The following is an 18841-nucleotide window of genomic DNA, read 5'->3' on the forward strand; positions in this document are numbered from 1 at the left end:
TGACTCCCGGCCCGCCGGACCTGGATGGTTATGCGGGAGGAGTATTAAGAAGTCTGAGCAGTGGTTACTCTCAGCACCTCCAAACGACGCAGGCTACGGTCTGGGGGGCGTTTGGTTGTAAAAGGCCTCTATATCTCCCTGTCCGGACCTTTTTAGGTTATGCGGGAGGAGTGATGAGAGAGTCGTTGAATATCTCCTGGCCCGGACCTTGTTAGGTTATGCGGGAGGAGTGTTCATCGGCGACTTTATGTTTCTATGTCTTGTAACATGCATATGTGAGCATTTGTGTTGCATTGTGATGTGCCAATTACTGAAGATTCCTAATTGGATGAGATTGCCTGGGTATGTAATTTTTTAGTGCATCAAGACACCCGTGGAAGATTAGTACGGTTTGGGTGTGATGGCTAATTTTACTACGCTGGAATATCAAGAGTTCTGACCTGGATGAAAGGAGAAGCTAACTCCTTGATCAAAACAGCCGATAGGAGAAGCTAACTCCTTGATCAAAAGAGCAGAAAGGAGAAGCTAACTCCTTAATAAAAAGAGCAAACTGATTGTCCCTCGGAATGACCCTCGGAAATTTTTGAGCTAACTTGAGTTGTTTTGCAGATATGCTGTAATCGTGGACGATTACTCTCTTTCAGGAAGGGGAGATGTTACAAACTGCTGACGTGTCAAAGCCTTGAAGAACGGAGCCAACCTGCAGATCTCGGTCGAGAAGCCTAAACCCTAAGAAGAACAAGTAATAGAAAAAGAAGTCCTACCAACTTATGGGGATCCTGTCCGATGGGGCCCCAAGTGACATATAGACATTAAAAATAAAGCAGAACACACTCAAAAGACTTTGCACATCAAAATATGATGACGTGGCACCTGTACGGACGTTCCACAATTCGCGGCGTATTTTTAGGAAAATCCCGAAATTTTAGGAAAGTGTTTTTTTTGGGGGTCAGCTTTTCATATTTGATGCTTTTAGGCTTTGGGATTTTAAAAATGAGCCTCGGGGGCCCTCTCTGGCACTCTTTAGCGCGTAGATTGCAAAGGAGGTCCTCTGCGGCTGTTGTACTTTGCGAATCAGCAGTAATATAAAGAAATACCGAAAGGGGCGCCAAGGTTTGGGGCCAATACTCTCTGGGGTGGAATTCCGCCACTCCGTGTCGCGTATTCTCTCTCTCTCTCTCTCTCTCTCTCTCTCAGTTCAGTTGTTATTGAAGTGCTAAAAGTCTGTTCAGTCTGTTCTTTTCTATTGGCACGTGGTGCCCGTCTTGTGACACCCGTCTCTGCAACATCTAGCTCTCTCAGCATCTCCTCTGAAGTATCATAAAATACTGTTTGATGATGGGGACAGTCCTAGCATTGAAATCCCCTAGAATGATAATGTCACAATCTCTAGAGAATTCCCATATGTCATCATCCAAAATAGAGAAGGGGGATTGTCCTCTGAGTGGTGCATATATTAACGTACTCGGGGAAAGTAGCAAATAGCAATGTAAAGATATCTGCTAGTCTCTGCTCTCAATCTTACACACATGTACCTAACTTGCTCATCCCTGCGAGCTACATGTATCAATGGCTGCAACTCCTCTCTGAATAACACTACCACTCCTACTGAGTCCCGCCCTTTGTGCTCTGATCGCGTCTCCTGTCTAGAGGCTGTCTCCCATCTGTATTCACCAATGTGAGGCATAGACTGCCCAGGGGCCTGATGTGTCTCAGAGTAGAAGATGATGTCTCTCCCACTAAATCTCTCCTCAAAGGCACCCACATCAAGACGCATAGATCCATTACAATTCCAGGTAGCGACTTAGAGTGTGGCCTCATAGGTCTCACACCGTCATGTGGAGCGTGGCTCCAATATCACCACTCTTCCATCTCGGTAAAAAGCAATCTTACCTTTTTCCCTTGCCGCTCTAATCTCTGGCATTACCTCTTGCATATGGGCGACCTGTGAGAGGGTAAGGTCATCCCCAAGAAAGGTCTTCCTAAGAGTTGGTCTCTTCTTCAAAAAGTCCTTCGCTTCCATGGAGGGAAAACGAAGGATAAATGCCCTTTCTTTCAAGGTTTCCCCCTTGCTCACACTTTTCTTGTTGCCAACTCTCCAAGCTCTTGAGTGCATCGGCTCATGAACCCCCATCAAAGCCATGAGTTCTTTTACCTCTTCGTCTACATTATCTTTGTCTTTTAGGCCGCAGATTCTCACATGTAGAGAGAGTACACGTCTTCTTTGCTCCTCTTCTAGTGTCAGGTTGATAATAGTGGGTGTGGATGTTGTTTCCTTATTTTTCCCTTTCTTGGCAACCTCAATCCATTTCCGAGCCTCATCTGCTTTCTGTTGAGTCTTTGTGATAACGTCCACCCAAGAAGTCGTCATTTCTTTATGCTGCTCTTCCCCCTCTTTGATGGCTCGCACATGCTGTTTGATTGTGTTGAGTTCTTCTATTACCGAGGGTTGCAATTCTCCCTCTTCAAGCGTGTTTTGTGATCGTGCCTCTGCGAGCTCCTTATTGAGTGACGCAATCTCTTCGGTTTGGGCTGTCACACGATCTCCCACTGCAGTGATCTTGCTATCTTGGGCCAAAACGCGATCTTCGAGCAGTTTTATTGTACCTAATAGGTGGCGGTTGATCTTGTTAATTGTCTTGACTATTTCTTCTTTGCACTTTTGGACTGCATCTTCCAAGGGGTCAGGCTTGTCATTCTGCTTCCTCATGGTTGGTCGTTGCTAACAAACGAGACGAAAATTTTGCGGCGGAAGGAGACCTACACGCACTTGTGCTTCGACATTATGTATACATGTTCCCACATTAAGTATACATGGCGTACATTTCTGCAATTTCTGCAAATTACAACCAAGCCCCGTTTTATATTTCCTAAATTTCTGAATTCTGAATTCTGCTGTTTCTAAAATCTGCTATTTTCTGCAATTTCCTGAAAATCTGCTGTGTTTGAGAATCTGCTCTGTTCTGCTTTGAGAAAAAAATTTCTGCGAAGGAAAAAACTGACTGTTTGTTGACTGCTGTACCTGTGGGGGGGGGGGATTGAGAGATAGAGCACGAGGGGGGGGGGGGGGGGGGGGGGGGGTGGGACTGTAGAGAGAGAGAGAGAGAGAGAGAGAGAGAGAGAGAGAGAGAGAGAGAGGAGGAGGAGGAGGAGGAGGAGAAGAGAAAGACGGAAGAAGGAAGAAGGAAGAGAGAGAGAGAGAGAGATGAAATGAAATGTTATATTAACGTCTTCAAAAGGCCAAAGTGACCTATGAGACCAGATAGTTACAATGTGGTGGATCTGATACAAAGTCAGAGTAACAAAATAACAACATAACAAAACAACAAATACTATGGAATCCTAGACTGGTCGATGTGAACTAAGCAAAATGGGCGGCTGGCTGGGATAGCTAAATCACAGGAGATCTAGCATCGGTCGTTGGCGGATCTCATCAATCTCCTCCATGGTCAGTAGTTTGACCGGGCGTCGTGCATGCTTGGCGAGAGTGCTCCGAATCTTTTGATGAAGCCTCCGTCGATGCTGTGTAGTCCTCCGCAGTCGTGGGCGCCTAGATTTCCCCAGCTCAATTGCTCGGTCGATCAGTGTGCCTCTGGTGTGAAACGAAAGTGAGCTCTGCTCTAAAGAAATCTGTGATCCCTCTCTGAGACTGGCTAGCCTCTCCACTCATTAGGCTATCTCTGTGTCTTCGTAGGTTTGTAGCAATATTCATTTTTCGATTTCGTATTTAGCTTACCTGAGGACTTAAGAATGTGTTCCTTTAGAAGTTGTTGTGTGAAGTTTGATTTCTAAGATTAAGTTTTTAAGATGTCTTATACTTTTTTGCTTAAAGTTGAGTACTTGTTTTAAGCCTAAGTAAGTTGCGTCAACTTATTTGACACATGCCTTTTCTAAAAACATAATGTTTTGTTTTATCTAGTTTTGTTTCGTAGCAAACTAAGTGATTTAGTTTGTTTGTTTGTTTGTTTTTGTTTTTCTTTTCTTTTCTTGTGTCCCTTGCTTTATAGTTTTACGAGTGCTTTATTCCCTTTTATAATTCGTGAGTTCAGACTATTCTGAACTTATGAAGGTATATATATCTCTGTGTCTACGCAGCTTGAGCAAGAACAAACCCAGGCATCTCTGATCCTCGTATCCCATGACTCTGGAGAGTGGTCCAAAACCCTCTTTGAACAAGCAATGGAAGCGGCCTCGTATCTCGTAGTAGACGGGGCAGTGGCATGTGTAGTGCAACTCTGTCTCAGGCTCCATTTCACACAAGGGGCATGTCTTGGCCTTTGCTGGTACTCCGCTGTATCTCCTAGTCTCAATCCGCAACTGGTTAGAAGATGTGCGTAACTGGCCAATAGCACATCGTATCCCATGAGACAAGTGAGTGTCCATGTATCTGGGTCTCGTCACAAAACCATGCTCCGTAAGCTGGAGAAGATGCTCTCTATAGAAAGCCATCTTAGTGCTCACCTCCTGTGCTGGCTGTATCCATGTCCTCCTGGTGTCTAGTTGGGTCAGGTCTTGGCGGATGAGCCTGGTGATCTCGGACTGTGTAAGAGTGAGAGATGGTGCATCCAATGAGTACTGGAAGGGTGGCAACTTGTCTATGCTGAACCCATGTGCCTGAAACCATGATGTCATCTCCCAATACCAGCATCCTGTATCTCCCTGCATGGTTAACTGTCGAGAGGACTCAAGTGCAATGCGAGTATATCTGTCTCTAGGAAGTTCCCACATGTGGTGTATGAAGGAGACTGATCTGGTGAGCGCCTCAACCACTAGTGGGGGGGCCGCTAGCTCTGCTCGAATAATGGCACGTGGTACTGATGCCTCGGCTCTAATGAGCCGCGAGATCATAGAGACGAGAGGTTTCTCCATGCTCCCCCATCCATTAGTGCGCCCCGACCTCCCGTGATGGTCCAATGAAGGTCCCCATATCTCAGCTCCATAGAGCAATGCAGAAGCCACCAAAGTGTCAAAGAGCCAGAGCTTCGTCCGAGGCTCCTGAAAACGAACCTGCGAACACATCCTCTCCAATCTACCCAATTGTGCATGGGCTCTAGTCAATCTGGTCTCTGCTGCTCTCCTGAGTGAGAATGGAGGTCCGCTAAAAACCACTCCAAGGTAAGTGTAAGCATCTGTGTACTCCACAGTCTCCTGGCCGTATGTGAATGTAGGTGTTGACCTCCTGATCCACTGTGGGGTGGTATTAAACACCATAACCTTGGTTTTACCAAGGTTGACAAACAAACCACTTTCGTGGGCAAACCTATGGAAAGCATCCAAGTGACGTTGCATCCCCTCCAGAGATTCGGGGATCAACACAATATTATCAGCATATAACAAAAGTGGAATCCATGTCCCTGCCAGCTGGGCACCTCTATCACCATCGCTCTCAATGTAGTCAGAAACCTCATCCACATACATACCGAATAGAGTAGGAGAGAGCGGGCAGCCCTGCTTCACCCCAATAGTGGAGTGAACCGGTGTAGATAGTCCCTCAGGGGTGCGTACATGCCCTACTACTGATCTGTACAATGCCATGATCCCCCAAATGGGCTCTGTGGGTACTCCCATCTCCTGTAATTTGCGCATCAATCTAGCTTTGGGTAGTGTTAAAGGCTTTGCGGAAGTCCACAAAGCTACAATAGGTCCATCTCCCATGAGATCTGCCCTCCTTGATGATGGCTTTAAGTGTCAAGATACGGTCAAGAGTAGAGAAATCTCTCCTGAACCCTGCCTGCCCAATTGCACGCATTCCTTCCTTCTCTGCCCATCTACTCAACTGCTGCTCAAGAATGGATGCATACAACCGTGCCAGTGTGTGTCCAATCATGATAGTGTGATAATTCCCAGACTCCATAGGGTCTCCTGACTTGAAGATAGGTACAATCGTAGATAGGCTCCAAGTATCAGGCAAGCCCTCACACATGGCACGGTTAAACATAATTGCTAGAAACTTTGCTAGTAGATCTTTGGCATGCATGTAATGCTCAGCCACTAAGCCATCATGATCATATGCTCTCCCAGTCCTCATCTTGTCAATGGCTTTCTTCACCATCTCAGCGGGGTGAAAAAAGCACATGTGTGTGGGCATGGGTCAGGGGGGTCGGGAAGGGGCGGCTGTCCAGGTATTGTGTACAAAGATGATGCGTAATGACCCCAGGTCTTTGTAGAGGTAACGGCAGGGGGGGGGGGGGGGGGGGGGGGGGGGGGACTGCTCATGAAAGAGCCGCCACGCCTCACGCGAGTCCTGACTCAAGAATAGCTGGTATAGATCCTGTGCTAGTCGAGCCAAAAATGCCCTCTTCTTTCGTCGCACCAGGCGTCGAAAGTCAATCTGTAACTGTCTGTGAGTGATGTCCCCCAAAAGCACCTCCCTCTGAAGTCTAGCTCTAGTCTGGCGGCACTCCTCATCATACCAGCTGTTCTGAGGCATGCTCCTTGAACGGCGCCTCTACTCAGGCTGGGTGTGTGGGTATGCCTCTGCTGTTGCATCATGTAATGTTTGTGTCAATATAGTAGTAAGCTCTTCCAGTGGTCGCCCTAGTTCCTCAGTGCATAGGCGTCTGTAGATTGCGTCTATGTATACAGAATCCGTCTCCCGCGTGAAGGTGTAGCGAGTAGGGGCTGCTACCCGTGGCCTGTGTGCTACACTAAACTAGAAGGAGATGGTCATCGACACAAGAGCATGATCCATTGCCACCCCAACCGGTCTGGGCCCAACTGTGAGATCCTGGATACTAGAGATGAGATTCGGCTGTGCCATGACATAATCCATTGTGCTTGCTCCATGTCTGTGTGGGAAGCATGTGAAACCTCCCGCAGCAGGAAACCTCTGTAGGCCATTCAAGATGGCCAGTTTATGTGCAGTGCCCATGTCTATCAGGTGTCGCCCATACTCAGTATATTCCACATCCTGTGAAAGTCTGGACAGACCCATCTCTACAACATCTAGCTCTCTCAGCATCTCCTTTGAAGTATCATAAAACAATGTTTGGTGGTGGGCAGTCCTAGCATTGAAGTCCCCTAGAATGATAATGTCACCATCTCTAGAGAACTCCCATATGTCATCATCCAAAATAGAAAAGGGGGATTGTCCTCTGGGTGATGCATAGACTGACGTACTCGGGGGAAAGTAGCAAATAGCAATGTAAAGATATCTGCATGTCTCTGCTTTCAATCTCACCCACATGTGCCTAGCCTGCTCATCCCTATGGGCTATATGTATCAATGGCTGCAAATCCTCTCTAAATAACATTGCAACTCCCCTTGAGCCCCGTCCTCTGTGCTCTGATCGCGTCTCCTGTCTGTAAGCTGTCTCCCATCTGTATCCATTGATGTGAGGCATGGATTGCCCAGGGGCCTGATGCGTCTCAAAGTAGAAGATGATGTCTCTTCCAGTAAAACTATCCTCAAAAGCACCCACATCAAGACGCATAGATCCATTACAATTCCAGGCAGCCACTTTGATTGTGGTCCCATAAGTCTCGCACCGTCATGTGGAGCGTCGCTCCAGTATTACCACTCTTCCATCTCGGTTAAAGGCAATCTTGCCTTTTCCCCTTGCCGCTCTAATCTCCGGCATTACCTCCTGCATATGAGCCTTTTGCGAGAGGGTAAGATCATCACCGAGAAAGATGCCCGTCTCTTTAAGAGTTTGCCTTTTCTTCAAGAAGGACTTCTTCGCTTCCATGGAGGGAAAACGGAGGATGAGTGCCCTTTCTTTTGAGGTTTCCCCACTGCTTCCATTTTTCTTTATGTTGCCCACTCTCCAAGCTCTTGTATGTGTCGGCTCATGAACCCCCATCAAGGCCATGAGTTCTTTTACCTCTTCGTCCACATTGTCTTTGTCTTTATGACCACAAATTCTCACATGTAAAGCGTGCGCACGTCTTCTTTGCTCCTCCTCTAGTGTCAGATTAATGATAGTGGGTGTGGACGTAGACATTATCTCCTTGCCTTTTCCTTTCTTGGCAACCTCGATCCATTTCTCGGCTTCATCTGCCTTCTGTTGAATTTTTGTAAGAACATCTACCCAAGAAGTCGTCATCTCTTTGTGTTGCTCTTCCCCCTCTTTGATGGCCCGTACTTGCTCCTTGATCGTGTTGATTTCTTCAATTACTGAGGGTTGCAATTCGCCCTCTTCCAATGTCTTTCTTGATCGTGCTTCGGCGAGATCCTTCTTGAGTGACGCAATCTCTTCATCCTGAGTCGTCACCCGATCTTCCAGTGCATTTATCTTGCTTTCTTGGATCAACACGCGTCCTTCGAGCATTTTTATTGTGCCCAATAGATTGCGGTTCATCTTGGTAACGGTCTCCGTCATTTCCTCTTTGCACTTTTGAATGGCATCCTCTAAGGGGTCGGCTTTATCATTCAGCTTCCTCATGCTTAATTGTCGCCCGGGAAACGAGAGCCACTAAGCGCACATATGCATCCACACTACGCATACATTGTCTCCCGCATCAAGCATACATTTTGCGTACCCTTGCAATTTCTGCAAAATCTGCCAAAAAAATCTGCTATCTGAATTTTTGAATTTTCTTGGATTTTCTTGGATTTTTTGTATTTCTGAAGTTTTGTCTGCAGATTTCTGAAAATCCCTAAGAATTCCATGCTGCTGGAAAATTGCTGGACTTGTACCTGCTCCCGTTGGGGGGGGGGGGGGGGGGGATGCAAGGCAAAAACAGAAAATGCAGCGGAGCTGCAGAAAACTGCAGGGGCGAGGGGGCTGGATGCAAAAACTACAGGGGGCAGCGGGGGTGGCTGGGTGAGTGGGAAAGCGCGAGGAGGTATGGCAGGGGATGGGCAGCGCGGGGGCTGGGCAAGTGGGGGCAGTGCGAGGGGCGGGGGCAACTGGGGGAGCGCGAGCAGAGGGGCAACGTGAAGGCGAGAGAGAGAGAGAGAGAGAGAGAGAGAGAGAGAGAGAGAGAGAGAGAGAGAGAGAGAGAGAAATGAAATGTTATATTAACGTCTTCAAAAGGCCATAGTGACCTATGAGACCAGAAAGTTACAAGGTGGTGGATCTAATACAAAGTCAGAGTAACGAAAATAACCTAACAACAGTACAAAACAAAGATATATACTATGGGGTCCTAGGTTGGTCGATGTGAGCTAAGCAAAGGACTAAGCAAAAATGGGCGGTTTATTACAAAAAATCTAGCATCGGTCGTTGGCGAATCTCATCAATTTCCTCCATGGTTAGTAGTCTGACCGGGCGTCGTGCATGCTTGGCCAGCGTGCTCCGAATCTTTTGACGTAGCCTCCGTCGGTGCTGTGTAGTCCTTCGCAGTCGTGGGCGCCTGGATTTCCCCAGTTCAATCGCTCGGTCGATCAATGTGCCGCTGGTGTGAGACGAGGGGGAGCTCTGCTGTGGGAGTGGCTCTTGCGGCTGTCCTGTGTCTGCTCTGAAGAAGTCTGTGATCCGTCTTTGAGACTGGCTAGCCTTGCCATTCATCAGGCTCTCTCTGTGTCTGCGCAGCTCGAGCAAGAACAAACCTAGGCATCTCTGATCTTCGTATCCCATTACTCTTGCGAGTGGTCCAAAACCCTCTCTGAACAGGCAATGGAAGCGGCCTCGTGTCTCGTAGTAGACAGGGCAGCGGCATGTATAATGCAGCTTTGTCTCCGGTTCCATGTCACACAAGGGCCATGTCCTGGCCTCTGTTGGTACTCCGCTGTATCTCCCAGTTTCAATTCGCAGCTGGTGAGACGATGTGCGTAGTTGGCCAATAGCACATCGTATCCCATGAGACAAGTGGGTATCCATGTATCTTGGTCTTGTCACAAAACCATCTTCCGTAAGTTGGAGAAGGTGGTCTCTGTAGAAAGCCATCTTCGTGCCCAATTCTTGTGCTGGTTGTATCCATGTCCTCTTGGTGTCTAGCTGGGTCAGGTCTTGGCGGATGAGCTTGGTGATCTCCGATCGTGTAAGAATGAGAGATGGTGCATCCAATGAGTACTGGAATGCTGACAGCCTGTCTATGCTGAACCCATGCGCCTGAAACCATGATGTCATCTCCCCATACCAGCATGTTGTATCTCCTTGTATGGCTAATTGTCGAGAGGACTCAAGTGCTATGCGAGCATATCTGTCTCTGGGAAGTTCCCATGTGCGGTTTATGAAGGAGACTGATCTGGTGAGCGCCTCCACCACTAGTGGGGGGGTGTCACCAGCGTGTGACTACTATCTATCCTTTTTGTTGATTTCTTTCTTATTATCTATTTACTTTCACTTTTTGGAAACACCCCTCTGGAAATCTAACTGCCCTGCATTGCATAGCTAGTGTGGAACTGTCCAGAGGGAGTCGAGGCCTGAGGGCAAGAGAGCACTAAGATTGGACAAGGACTATGGTTAGCCAAGTGGGGTCATTGACTAGCCAAAGTGGAATCCTTTGCTACAAAGGCTACATTTCAATTCTGGGTGTGGCCACAGTGTACAAAGAGGGTCGAATGACCTAGAAAGATACAATCGCAGCATCTCCTAAAATTTAGGGAACTGCTATTTTGGGACCTGAAAATGTGTTGACGTCATTACCTCCGGAATGACAAGGGAAACATTTTCTTACTCTGCCGTGAAGTCAACTGGGGCAACCGGTTGGGATATTTTTAGACGGCAACCCCGAAATGGGAAAATGCTTATAAATGTGCCAAGTGGCACCTTCTGGTGCACTTGCCTCATGCAACAAGAGTTGGCGCTGAATTTAGGAGGGGGAGAGCCTCATTTTCAGATTTGTCACAGGTTAAGAGCTATGGAGTGCTTGCTTTCCCTTTTATGTACAGTGCGGTGCCAGGAGTGATGCCCTGCACGCTACGCACTGCCCTCTCTCTCCCCTTTGGCAGTATGTTATGCCCCTCTAGTGGGCTCTTCATTTGACCAATGTACAGTTGTGTGGGTTCATGCGCGATTGCCGAGGCAAGAGCCTCTTGCACAGGTACTGGATTAGCTAGCGGCTAATCCCCCCGCAAGTACAGGTGAATTCGGAGAGGTTTCACGCCAGAAATCTCGTCCGATTCAAAGGGCAAGTAGCCCTACAGGTGCGGGAGCTCGAGGACTTGCTACAGATGCGACCGGCGCGCGAAACGGAGCCCGAAACAGTGAATTACAGCCTGCTGTGTATTTTTGCAGGTTTAGGGTTTTGGCCCTAAACGGACCCTAATACCCCCAGGAGGTTCGGGGACGCAAGGGGACCGCTGTACAGGCGATCTGGCACATTTTCAGGGCTGAAAACAGAGAATTCAGCGTGCTGCAGATTCTCGCCAGGTTTTGCAAAGTGTCCGTATGCGTCGGGAAAGTCATTTAATGCGTGGGAATACTGACCGTGAAGGGTCCTAGTACAGTTATGCTGCCGAAATGAGGCCAGAACAGTCAAAATTCAGCCAAGGTTGTGCAGGGCAGCTTGGAAAGAACCACAACGTTTATTCCCTCTTTTAAACAATAAAGAAATACCGAAAGGGGCGCCTAAGTTAGGGGCCAATCTGGTGTCGGTCTTCTCATACAGGTGCATTCTAGCATTTGTATCCCATTCCCCTCTCTTGTGTCACTATTGCGCAGGTATAATAGACGACTAATAATGGGTGAAAGCTAAATCAAGGTTTGAAGTAAAGTCTACCACCGTTTTTGGATTGAACCGTGCCAATGTGTGCCCAATCATAATAGTGCGATAATTCCCAGGCTCCATGGGGTCTCCTGCCTTGAAGATAGGTACGATCGTAGATAGGCTCCAAGTGTTCGGTAGGCCCTCACACATGGCATGGTTAAACATAACTGCTAGAAGCTCTGCTAGTAGGTCTTTGGCATGCATGAAATGCTCAGCGACTAAGCCATCATGATCTATGCTCTCCCAGTCCTCATCCTGTCAATGGCTTTTTTCACCATCTCAGCGGGTGAAAAAGGCACATGTGTGTGGGCATGGGTCGGGGGGGTTGGGGAGGGGCGGTTGTCCAAGTACTGTGTACAAGGATGATGCGTATTGACCCCAGGTCTCTGTGGAGGAAATTGCAAGGGGGGGGGGGGATTGCTCATGAAAGAGCCGCCATGCCTCCCGCGAGTCCCGACTCAAGAATAGCTGATATAGATCCTGCTCGAGTCGAGCCAAGAAAGCTCTCTTTTTCTGCCGTACCAGGCGTCGGAAGTCAATCTGTGACTGTTTGAGTGACATCCCCCAATAGCACCTCCCTCTGAAGTTTGGCTTCCTCATTGTACCAGCTGTTCTAGGGCATGCCTCCTGATCGGTGGCTCTGCTTAGGCTGGGTGTGTGAGTATGCTTCTGCTCTGCTGCCTCATGCAATGTCTGTGTCAATATAGTAGTTAGCTCCTCCAAAGGTCGCCCCGGGTCCTCAGTGCATAGGTGTCTATAGATCCCGTCCATGTATACAGAATCCGTCTCCCGTGTGAATGTATAGCGAGTAGGGGCTGCTACCCGTGGCCTGTGTGCTACATTGAACTTGAAAGAGATGGTCATCAACACCAGAGCATGATCTATTGCTACCCCGACCGGTCTGGGCCCAATTGTGAGATCTTGGATACTAGCGATGAGATTCGGCTGTGCCATGACATAGTCCACTGTGCTGGCTCCATGCCTGTGTGGGAAGCATGTAAAACCTCCCGCAGCAGGAAATCTGTGTAGGCCGTTCAAGATGGCCAATCCATGTGCAGTGCCCATGTCTATTAGGTGTGGCCCATATTCAGTATATTCTACATCGTGTGATAGTTTGGACAGGCCCGTCTCCATGACATCTAGCTCTCTTAGCATCTCCTCTGAAGTATCATAAAACACTGCCTGGTGATGGGCAGTCCTAGCATTGAAGTCCCCTAGTATGATAATGTCACCATCTCTAGAGAACTCCCATATGTCATCATCTAGAATAGAGAAAGGGGACTGTCCTCTGGGTGATGCATAAACTGATGTACTCGGGGGAAAGTAGCAAATAGCTCCTTGATTCGCCCTCTTCTAGTGTGTTTCTTGATCGGGCTTCGGCGAGATCTTTCTTGAGCGACACAATCTCTGCCTCTTGAGTCGTCACTCGGTCTTCCAGCGTACTTATCTTGCTCTCTTGGATCAGCATGCGTCCTTCGAGTATGTTTATTGTGCCCCCAGAGCTTGCGGTTCATCTTGGTAGTGGCCTCCGTCATTTCCTTTTTGCACTTTTGTATGGCATCCTCTAGGGGGTCGGCTTTATCGTTCAGCTTCCTCATGCTTGATCGCCGTCCGTCAAGGGGTCCCTAAGCGTACGTGTGCACCCACACTAGCAGCGGGCGTGGTGGCTGGGCTAGTGGGGGAGTGATAGAGTGCAGAGGAGAGAGAGGGAGGGGGGGGGAAGAAGGGCGGGGGGGGGGGGGGGGGGTAGGGGGTAGGGGTTATCAAAAAGAAAAGGGAAATAAAATGATATATTAACGTATTCAAAACGAATTCAAAAGGCCAAATTGACCTATGAGACTAAGCCGATACAACATAGTGTGCTTGATACCATGCTCCGGAAAGAAAATATAAATAAATAAATAAATAAATAAATAATAAATTAAAGACTTCCTACGCATAGAAGAAGAGGGGGGGACATCCTACGTGTAAAAAAGGGGAAGGGGGGGGGGGGGGAGGGGACGCCATACGCGGGGAGCGGGGGAGCGGTGTGTGGCGCAGCTGCAGGCGGAGCGAGGGGGGGGGCGGGGTTACAGCGGCAGCGCAGGGGGGGCAGCACCGCGCGAGGGCAAGGGCAAGGGCGAGGGCGAGCAGCACAGCGTGCAGGTGCAGGTGCAGGCGCAGCTGCAGCACAGCGCGAGGGCAGGGCGGGCAGCAGCAGCGCAGAGAGAGAGCTCGAGGAGGCGCAGCAGCAGCACAGCGCGGCAGCAGAGCACAGCGCGAGGGCAGCAGAGAGAGAGAGAGAGTTGTTTCGTTGTGAATGCAGACTCGTGGATCTTCCTGGAGCAAGTATAAAGGAAAAGGAAGTTTGTGTGCGGATGCTTGCAGCTCCTATAAATCCATCTGACATAAACAGGATAGAAGGTCAGTTTCAAGTTTGATGACTTATTTCAAGTTTAAGCTTTCGTTCTTTTCTTACACATGATGGTTTTTCAGGCGTCTACCCTATTGGACCTTCTCCTCCTGCGGTAGGAGGTAATGAGGGTGTAGGAGAAGTTATAGCTGTGGCGGAAGGAGTCCAGAACCTTGCCGTGAATGATTGGGTTATCCCTGCAAAAGCAGGATTGGGTAGGTCTATATGAGCGACAGTCTCTTGTGGACTTCACCAGATGCTAATTTACACTTACATTCTGTTCGGTGAATGGTAGGAACGTGGCGAACGTACGTGGTGAAGGAAGAGACAGACTGGTGCAAGGTTCGTAAGGATGTTCCAATTGAGTATGCTGCTACGGCATTCATCAATCCATGCACCGCATTACGTATGCTTGAGGATTTTGTTCCACTTAGTGAAGGTCAGTGTGACATACAAACAACAAAAAACATCACCACCACGCAAAAAAAGTACCTGCATTTGCTCAAACTTGATTGGAAATGGTTCCAGGAGATGTGGTCGTGCAGAACGGTGCAACTAGTATAGTCGGACAATGCGTAATCCAACTAGCCCATCTGCGGGGCCTGGAAACTACCAATATAATTAGAGATAGGTAGTCTTGTCTCATTAACGTGCTGCTCCTATGCTATGTTTCTCTGTTGATGCTTATTAGGGCTTTGCATAACTATTTGAAGATTTTATGTCACAATATGCTGCTGCGAGAAATTTTCCACATGCATTCAATTTGCCTTAAGATCAGAATTTTTAAACCGCATATATTTAAAGGAGAGCTGAATGCAGAGAAAGCTTTTAGCATCCAGCAGGATGCAGGATGCGCTGATTAAAGAATATAAGAGTGTATAGAAATGCAAAGGTTAGCAAAAGATGTAACTGCATAAATGTAATATTAAAAAAGCTGTACCTGTCCCCAGGATTTTGAATCGAGAGAAATTTTTTAGCAGATTCAATGTTTGCCAATAGAATATTGTAGACAGGTACCCAGGTACCCCTATCCTGAAGATTTTAAAAACAGAGACAATTTGCAGCAGGTTTAATGTAACTATTTTTTTGTTTGTGCTACAGGCCAGGTGTGGAAGAGGTGAAACGGAGGTTAAAAGTTCTGGGTGCCTCGGGAATTTTTACTGAAAATGAGCTTGATCCAAAGGAATTGCCGGTATGTGCAGCCTCTCTCTCTCTCTCTCTCTCCCGAAGCAACCTGCTGTCCTGCGCCCTGCTGTACCTGCGTTTAGTCTGCTGCGTTTAGGGTTTTCTCATGCCCTGCATGCTGCCAGATTAGGGTTTGTGACAGTGGATTTGTGCGCACAATTGGGCAAGAGGGTTTGTGACAGTGGCAGATAAGGGTTCGCAGCAAAGTCAGCAGCAGGCCAAAGTCAGTCAGGGTTAAGGGGCGAAAATGTATGCATAATGCGGTGAATGTATGCCTCGGAGATGCCATCCAAAAATGCAAAGAGGAAATGCAAGCGACCATCAACAAAATGAAACGCAACCTCCTAGGCACGATAAAGACACTTGAGGAACGGGTGACGGCCCAGGATGAGGAGATTGCACGACTCAAGAAGGAGCTTGAAGAGCGCTCACAAAGTGCAGTCGAAGAAGGGGACTTGAACCGTTGGTAATGGAAGAGCTCAACACCATAAAAGAGCGTTTGGGTCATCAAAGAAGGGGAGGAGCAAAATAAACGTCCTGGGTGGACGTAATTAAAAAAGCCCAAAAGAAACCGGATGTGGCAGAGAAATTTATTGAGGTCACCAAAAAAGGCGAAGGCAAAGAATCAACCTCCACTCCCACACCCACCATCATTAACTTGACACTACAGAGGAGCAAAGGAGGCGTGTACGTTCCTTACATGTGAGGATTACCGGCCTCAAAGACCAAGATATTGTTGAGGAAGAGGTCAACGAACTCATGTTTATGATGGGGGTTACTGCGCCAGTGCATACAAAGGCTTGGCGAGTAGGAGAAAAGTGAAAGCAAGGGGGAAACTTCCAAGGAAAGAGTGCTTATCCTCCGTTTACCGGCCTCAAAGACCAAGATATTGTTGAGGAAGAGGTCAACGAACTCATGTTTATGATGGGGGTTACTGCGCGAGTGCATACAAAGGCTTGGCGAGTAGGTAACAAGAAAAGTGAAAGCAAGGGGGAAACTTCCAAGGACAGAGTGCTTATCCTCCGCTTCCCCTCTCTGCAAGCAAAGGACTTTTTGAAGAAAAGACCCACTCTTAAGAAGACGGGTATTTTTCTTGGGGATGACCACACACTCTTGCAGATTGTTCGGTAATGCCAGAGATTAGAGCGGCCAGGGAAAAAGAGAAGATTGCTTTTTATAGAGATGGGAGGGTCGTGATAATGGAGCGATGCTTCACATGACGGTGCGGGACCTATGGGACTAAATTAAAGGTGGCCGCTTGGAATTGTAGTGGATCTCTACGCCTTGATGTAGGTGCCTTTGAGGATAATTTTATTGGGAATGCGCAACCGCCAAATGATGGCTGGAATGAATGGATCTTCCAAGGATCGTACGCCCGTAGATGATCAAGCCGATATGGAAAATACCGTGTACTGCAGTAGTCACTGAGAGACCACACGGACCACCACTGGATGGTGTCCTGGCAGGAGGTAACTTCATCCTCTGTGAAAAAACGCAAACCATGTGGCCGCTGTCCACCCAAAAACGCAATTGCGAGGTGATGAAAACGCTGCTGTCCAGCAATTTTCAGCGTGCTTGTACGCTCGCGGCAAGGTCCGGAGTGGTGCAAAGGGTGTAGGAGGGATGGTGAATCCCTGGCACAACCCCAGGTGGGCTGAAAACAGAGAAAACAGCAAGTGTTTATATCTGAAATCTGTAGCAGATGAAGAGGAATCTCACCGGCAATGCACTGGATGCAAGGCCGGTTTGGAAAGGCAAGATCCAAATGGGTGTGAAGCGCTCCCCCTCTTGTACCAAAAACGCTGATGCCCCAGCCTGAAAATGCAAGGGCAGCTGTTGCTTTCCAAAAACGCAGAGTTGGGCTGAAAACGCAGATGGCTCCCAGCCTGAAAACGCAACCCCGTCCAAAACGTAGGTGTCTTCTTTTGCTGCTGGTGCAAAAAACGTTGCTGTCTTGCACTTGCTGAAAACACAGATGGAAGAGGAGGGAATTCTCGCGATGATGAGGTCTGTAGAGGCCAGCACTGGCAGCCAGAAGCAAAAACGCAAGTAGATCTGCCCTAAAAATGCAGGTGGAGGAGGGTCCTCCGCGACGGAAAACTCCATATTCCATCGTGTGCCTGGCTTGATGATTCGCCTTGGACTCAACTGGCGACTGATACCATGTGAGTGCGCGTGTGCAGAAGCATGAGAGAGGAGAGAGAGAGAGAGAGAGAGAGAGAGAGAGAGAGAGAGAGAGAGAGAGAGAGAGAGAGAGAGAGAGATAGGAGACAAAAGAACGCTGGTATGTGGGAGGCGGCGACCAGCCCCCCATGACTACCAGAGCAAGAAGATCTATACAACTGAGATGTGTCAGACCATGACTGTGGGTGCCTCCCCTGGCCCCATATATAGGTGCCCAAGGGGAGGTAGGGCAATACAGGAATATGCCCCCAAGACCTAGCATGATATAGGAAATATATGTGGGTGCCCGAACAAATGTGGGCGGCCAGACAATTCAGAAAAAATGCATATGCAAAGGGTGGCCAGCCTGGAGGCACACTAGCCATACATGCATGCCCTAGGCTTGTGAAGCAGCAGAGTGGTGTAAGTCCTAACACCTGAAGAGGATTGTTGCCGGCAAGGCACCGGATACCGAGCCATGTAGGAATAGCAAGATCCAATGGGCAAGGCCCAGCACTGCCCCTATCTTCTGAAAACGCTAACCTGCTGTCCAGAAAACGCTGGCAATTCAGCCCCGTGCTGCTGTCCAAAAAAAACGCAAATCTGTTGGTTGAATACGCAGGTAGAGGGAGGGGTGTTCCGACGAGGAAGCAACCTGAGAAGGCTAGTGCTTGTAGCCAGAAGGTGATTGCCATGTGGATCTGCAAAAAACGTAGGTGGAGAGGGGTCCTTATGCTGATGAAGAGTTGCACCACTCTCCTGCTTCACAGGTCTAGGGCATGCATGTATGGCTAGTGTGCCTCCACCCTTTGCATACGCATATAGAGTGCATTGTCTGACCGCCCACTTCTGGGCCGGTTGCCTTACCATGTCCGGCCGCCCGAGTTCTGGGCCGGTCGCCCACTTATGCTGGGCGCCCTATATTTCTTTTTCTTGTTGGGTCGTGGGGGGTTTTTTCCTTGCATTGCCCTACCTCCCCTTGGGCACCTATTTAAGGGGCCAGGGGGGTACCCACTTCCATGGTCACAGATATATCATCTGGCATTGTACGGTCTCATGCTCTAGTAGTCATGGGGGGCTGATCGCCCCCTCTTCCATACCTAGCGTTTGTTGTGATCTCTCTCTCTCTCTCTCTCTCTCTCTCTCTCTCTCTCTCTCTCTCTCTCTCTCTCTCTCTCACGCTTCTGCACATGTAACAGACTTGGACACTCCCAAGTCAAGATTCTACCGCGACACGACAAGAATTCACTTCAAAATAGTTCATAGTTCACAATTGATTCGACACGGCCCAGCGGAGTTCCGTGCCTAGCGATATTGGCCCCAAAGATTGGCGCCCCTTTCGGTATTTCTTTTTGTATTAATCTGCAACTCAAAGTACAAGGGAGCGGGAGGCTCTCACTCTCAGACTCTGCGTCCAGATGCTCTGAGCAGTGGGAGGCCTGCCCACACTTATAAAGAGATTACAAGGGATGCCAAAAGCAGAGCCCCAAAAGCTGTCCCAATAGCT

General features: G+C 48.5%; 1 protein-coding gene across 1 annotated transcript in view; it reads left to right on the forward strand.

The window, feature by feature from the left end:
- The window catches only part of LOC147440457 (Polyketide synthase, enoylreductase family protein), a 77940-nt gene that overhangs the window by 50019 nt on the left and 9080 nt on the right, over positions 1-18841 (forward strand). Inside the window, exons 2-6 of the mRNA XM_086530198.1 lie at positions 13900-13997; positions 14070-14201; positions 14282-14425; positions 14515-14617; positions 15088-15178. Of these exons, the coding sequence (XP_086386324.1) occupies positions 13900-13997; positions 14070-14201; positions 14282-14425; positions 14515-14617; positions 15088-15178 (568 nt within the window). The remainder of the gene's footprint in view (positions 1-13899; positions 13998-14069; positions 14202-14281; positions 14426-14514; positions 14618-15087; positions 15179-18841) is intronic.

Source organism: Adiantum capillus-veneris, chromosome 15 (genome assembly GCF_014529385.1).
Source record: "Adiantum capillus-veneris isolate H3 chromosome 15, ASM1452938v2, whole genome shotgun sequence".
NCBI lineage: Eukaryota > Viridiplantae > Streptophyta > Polypodiopsida > Polypodiales > Pteridaceae > Adiantum > Adiantum capillus-veneris.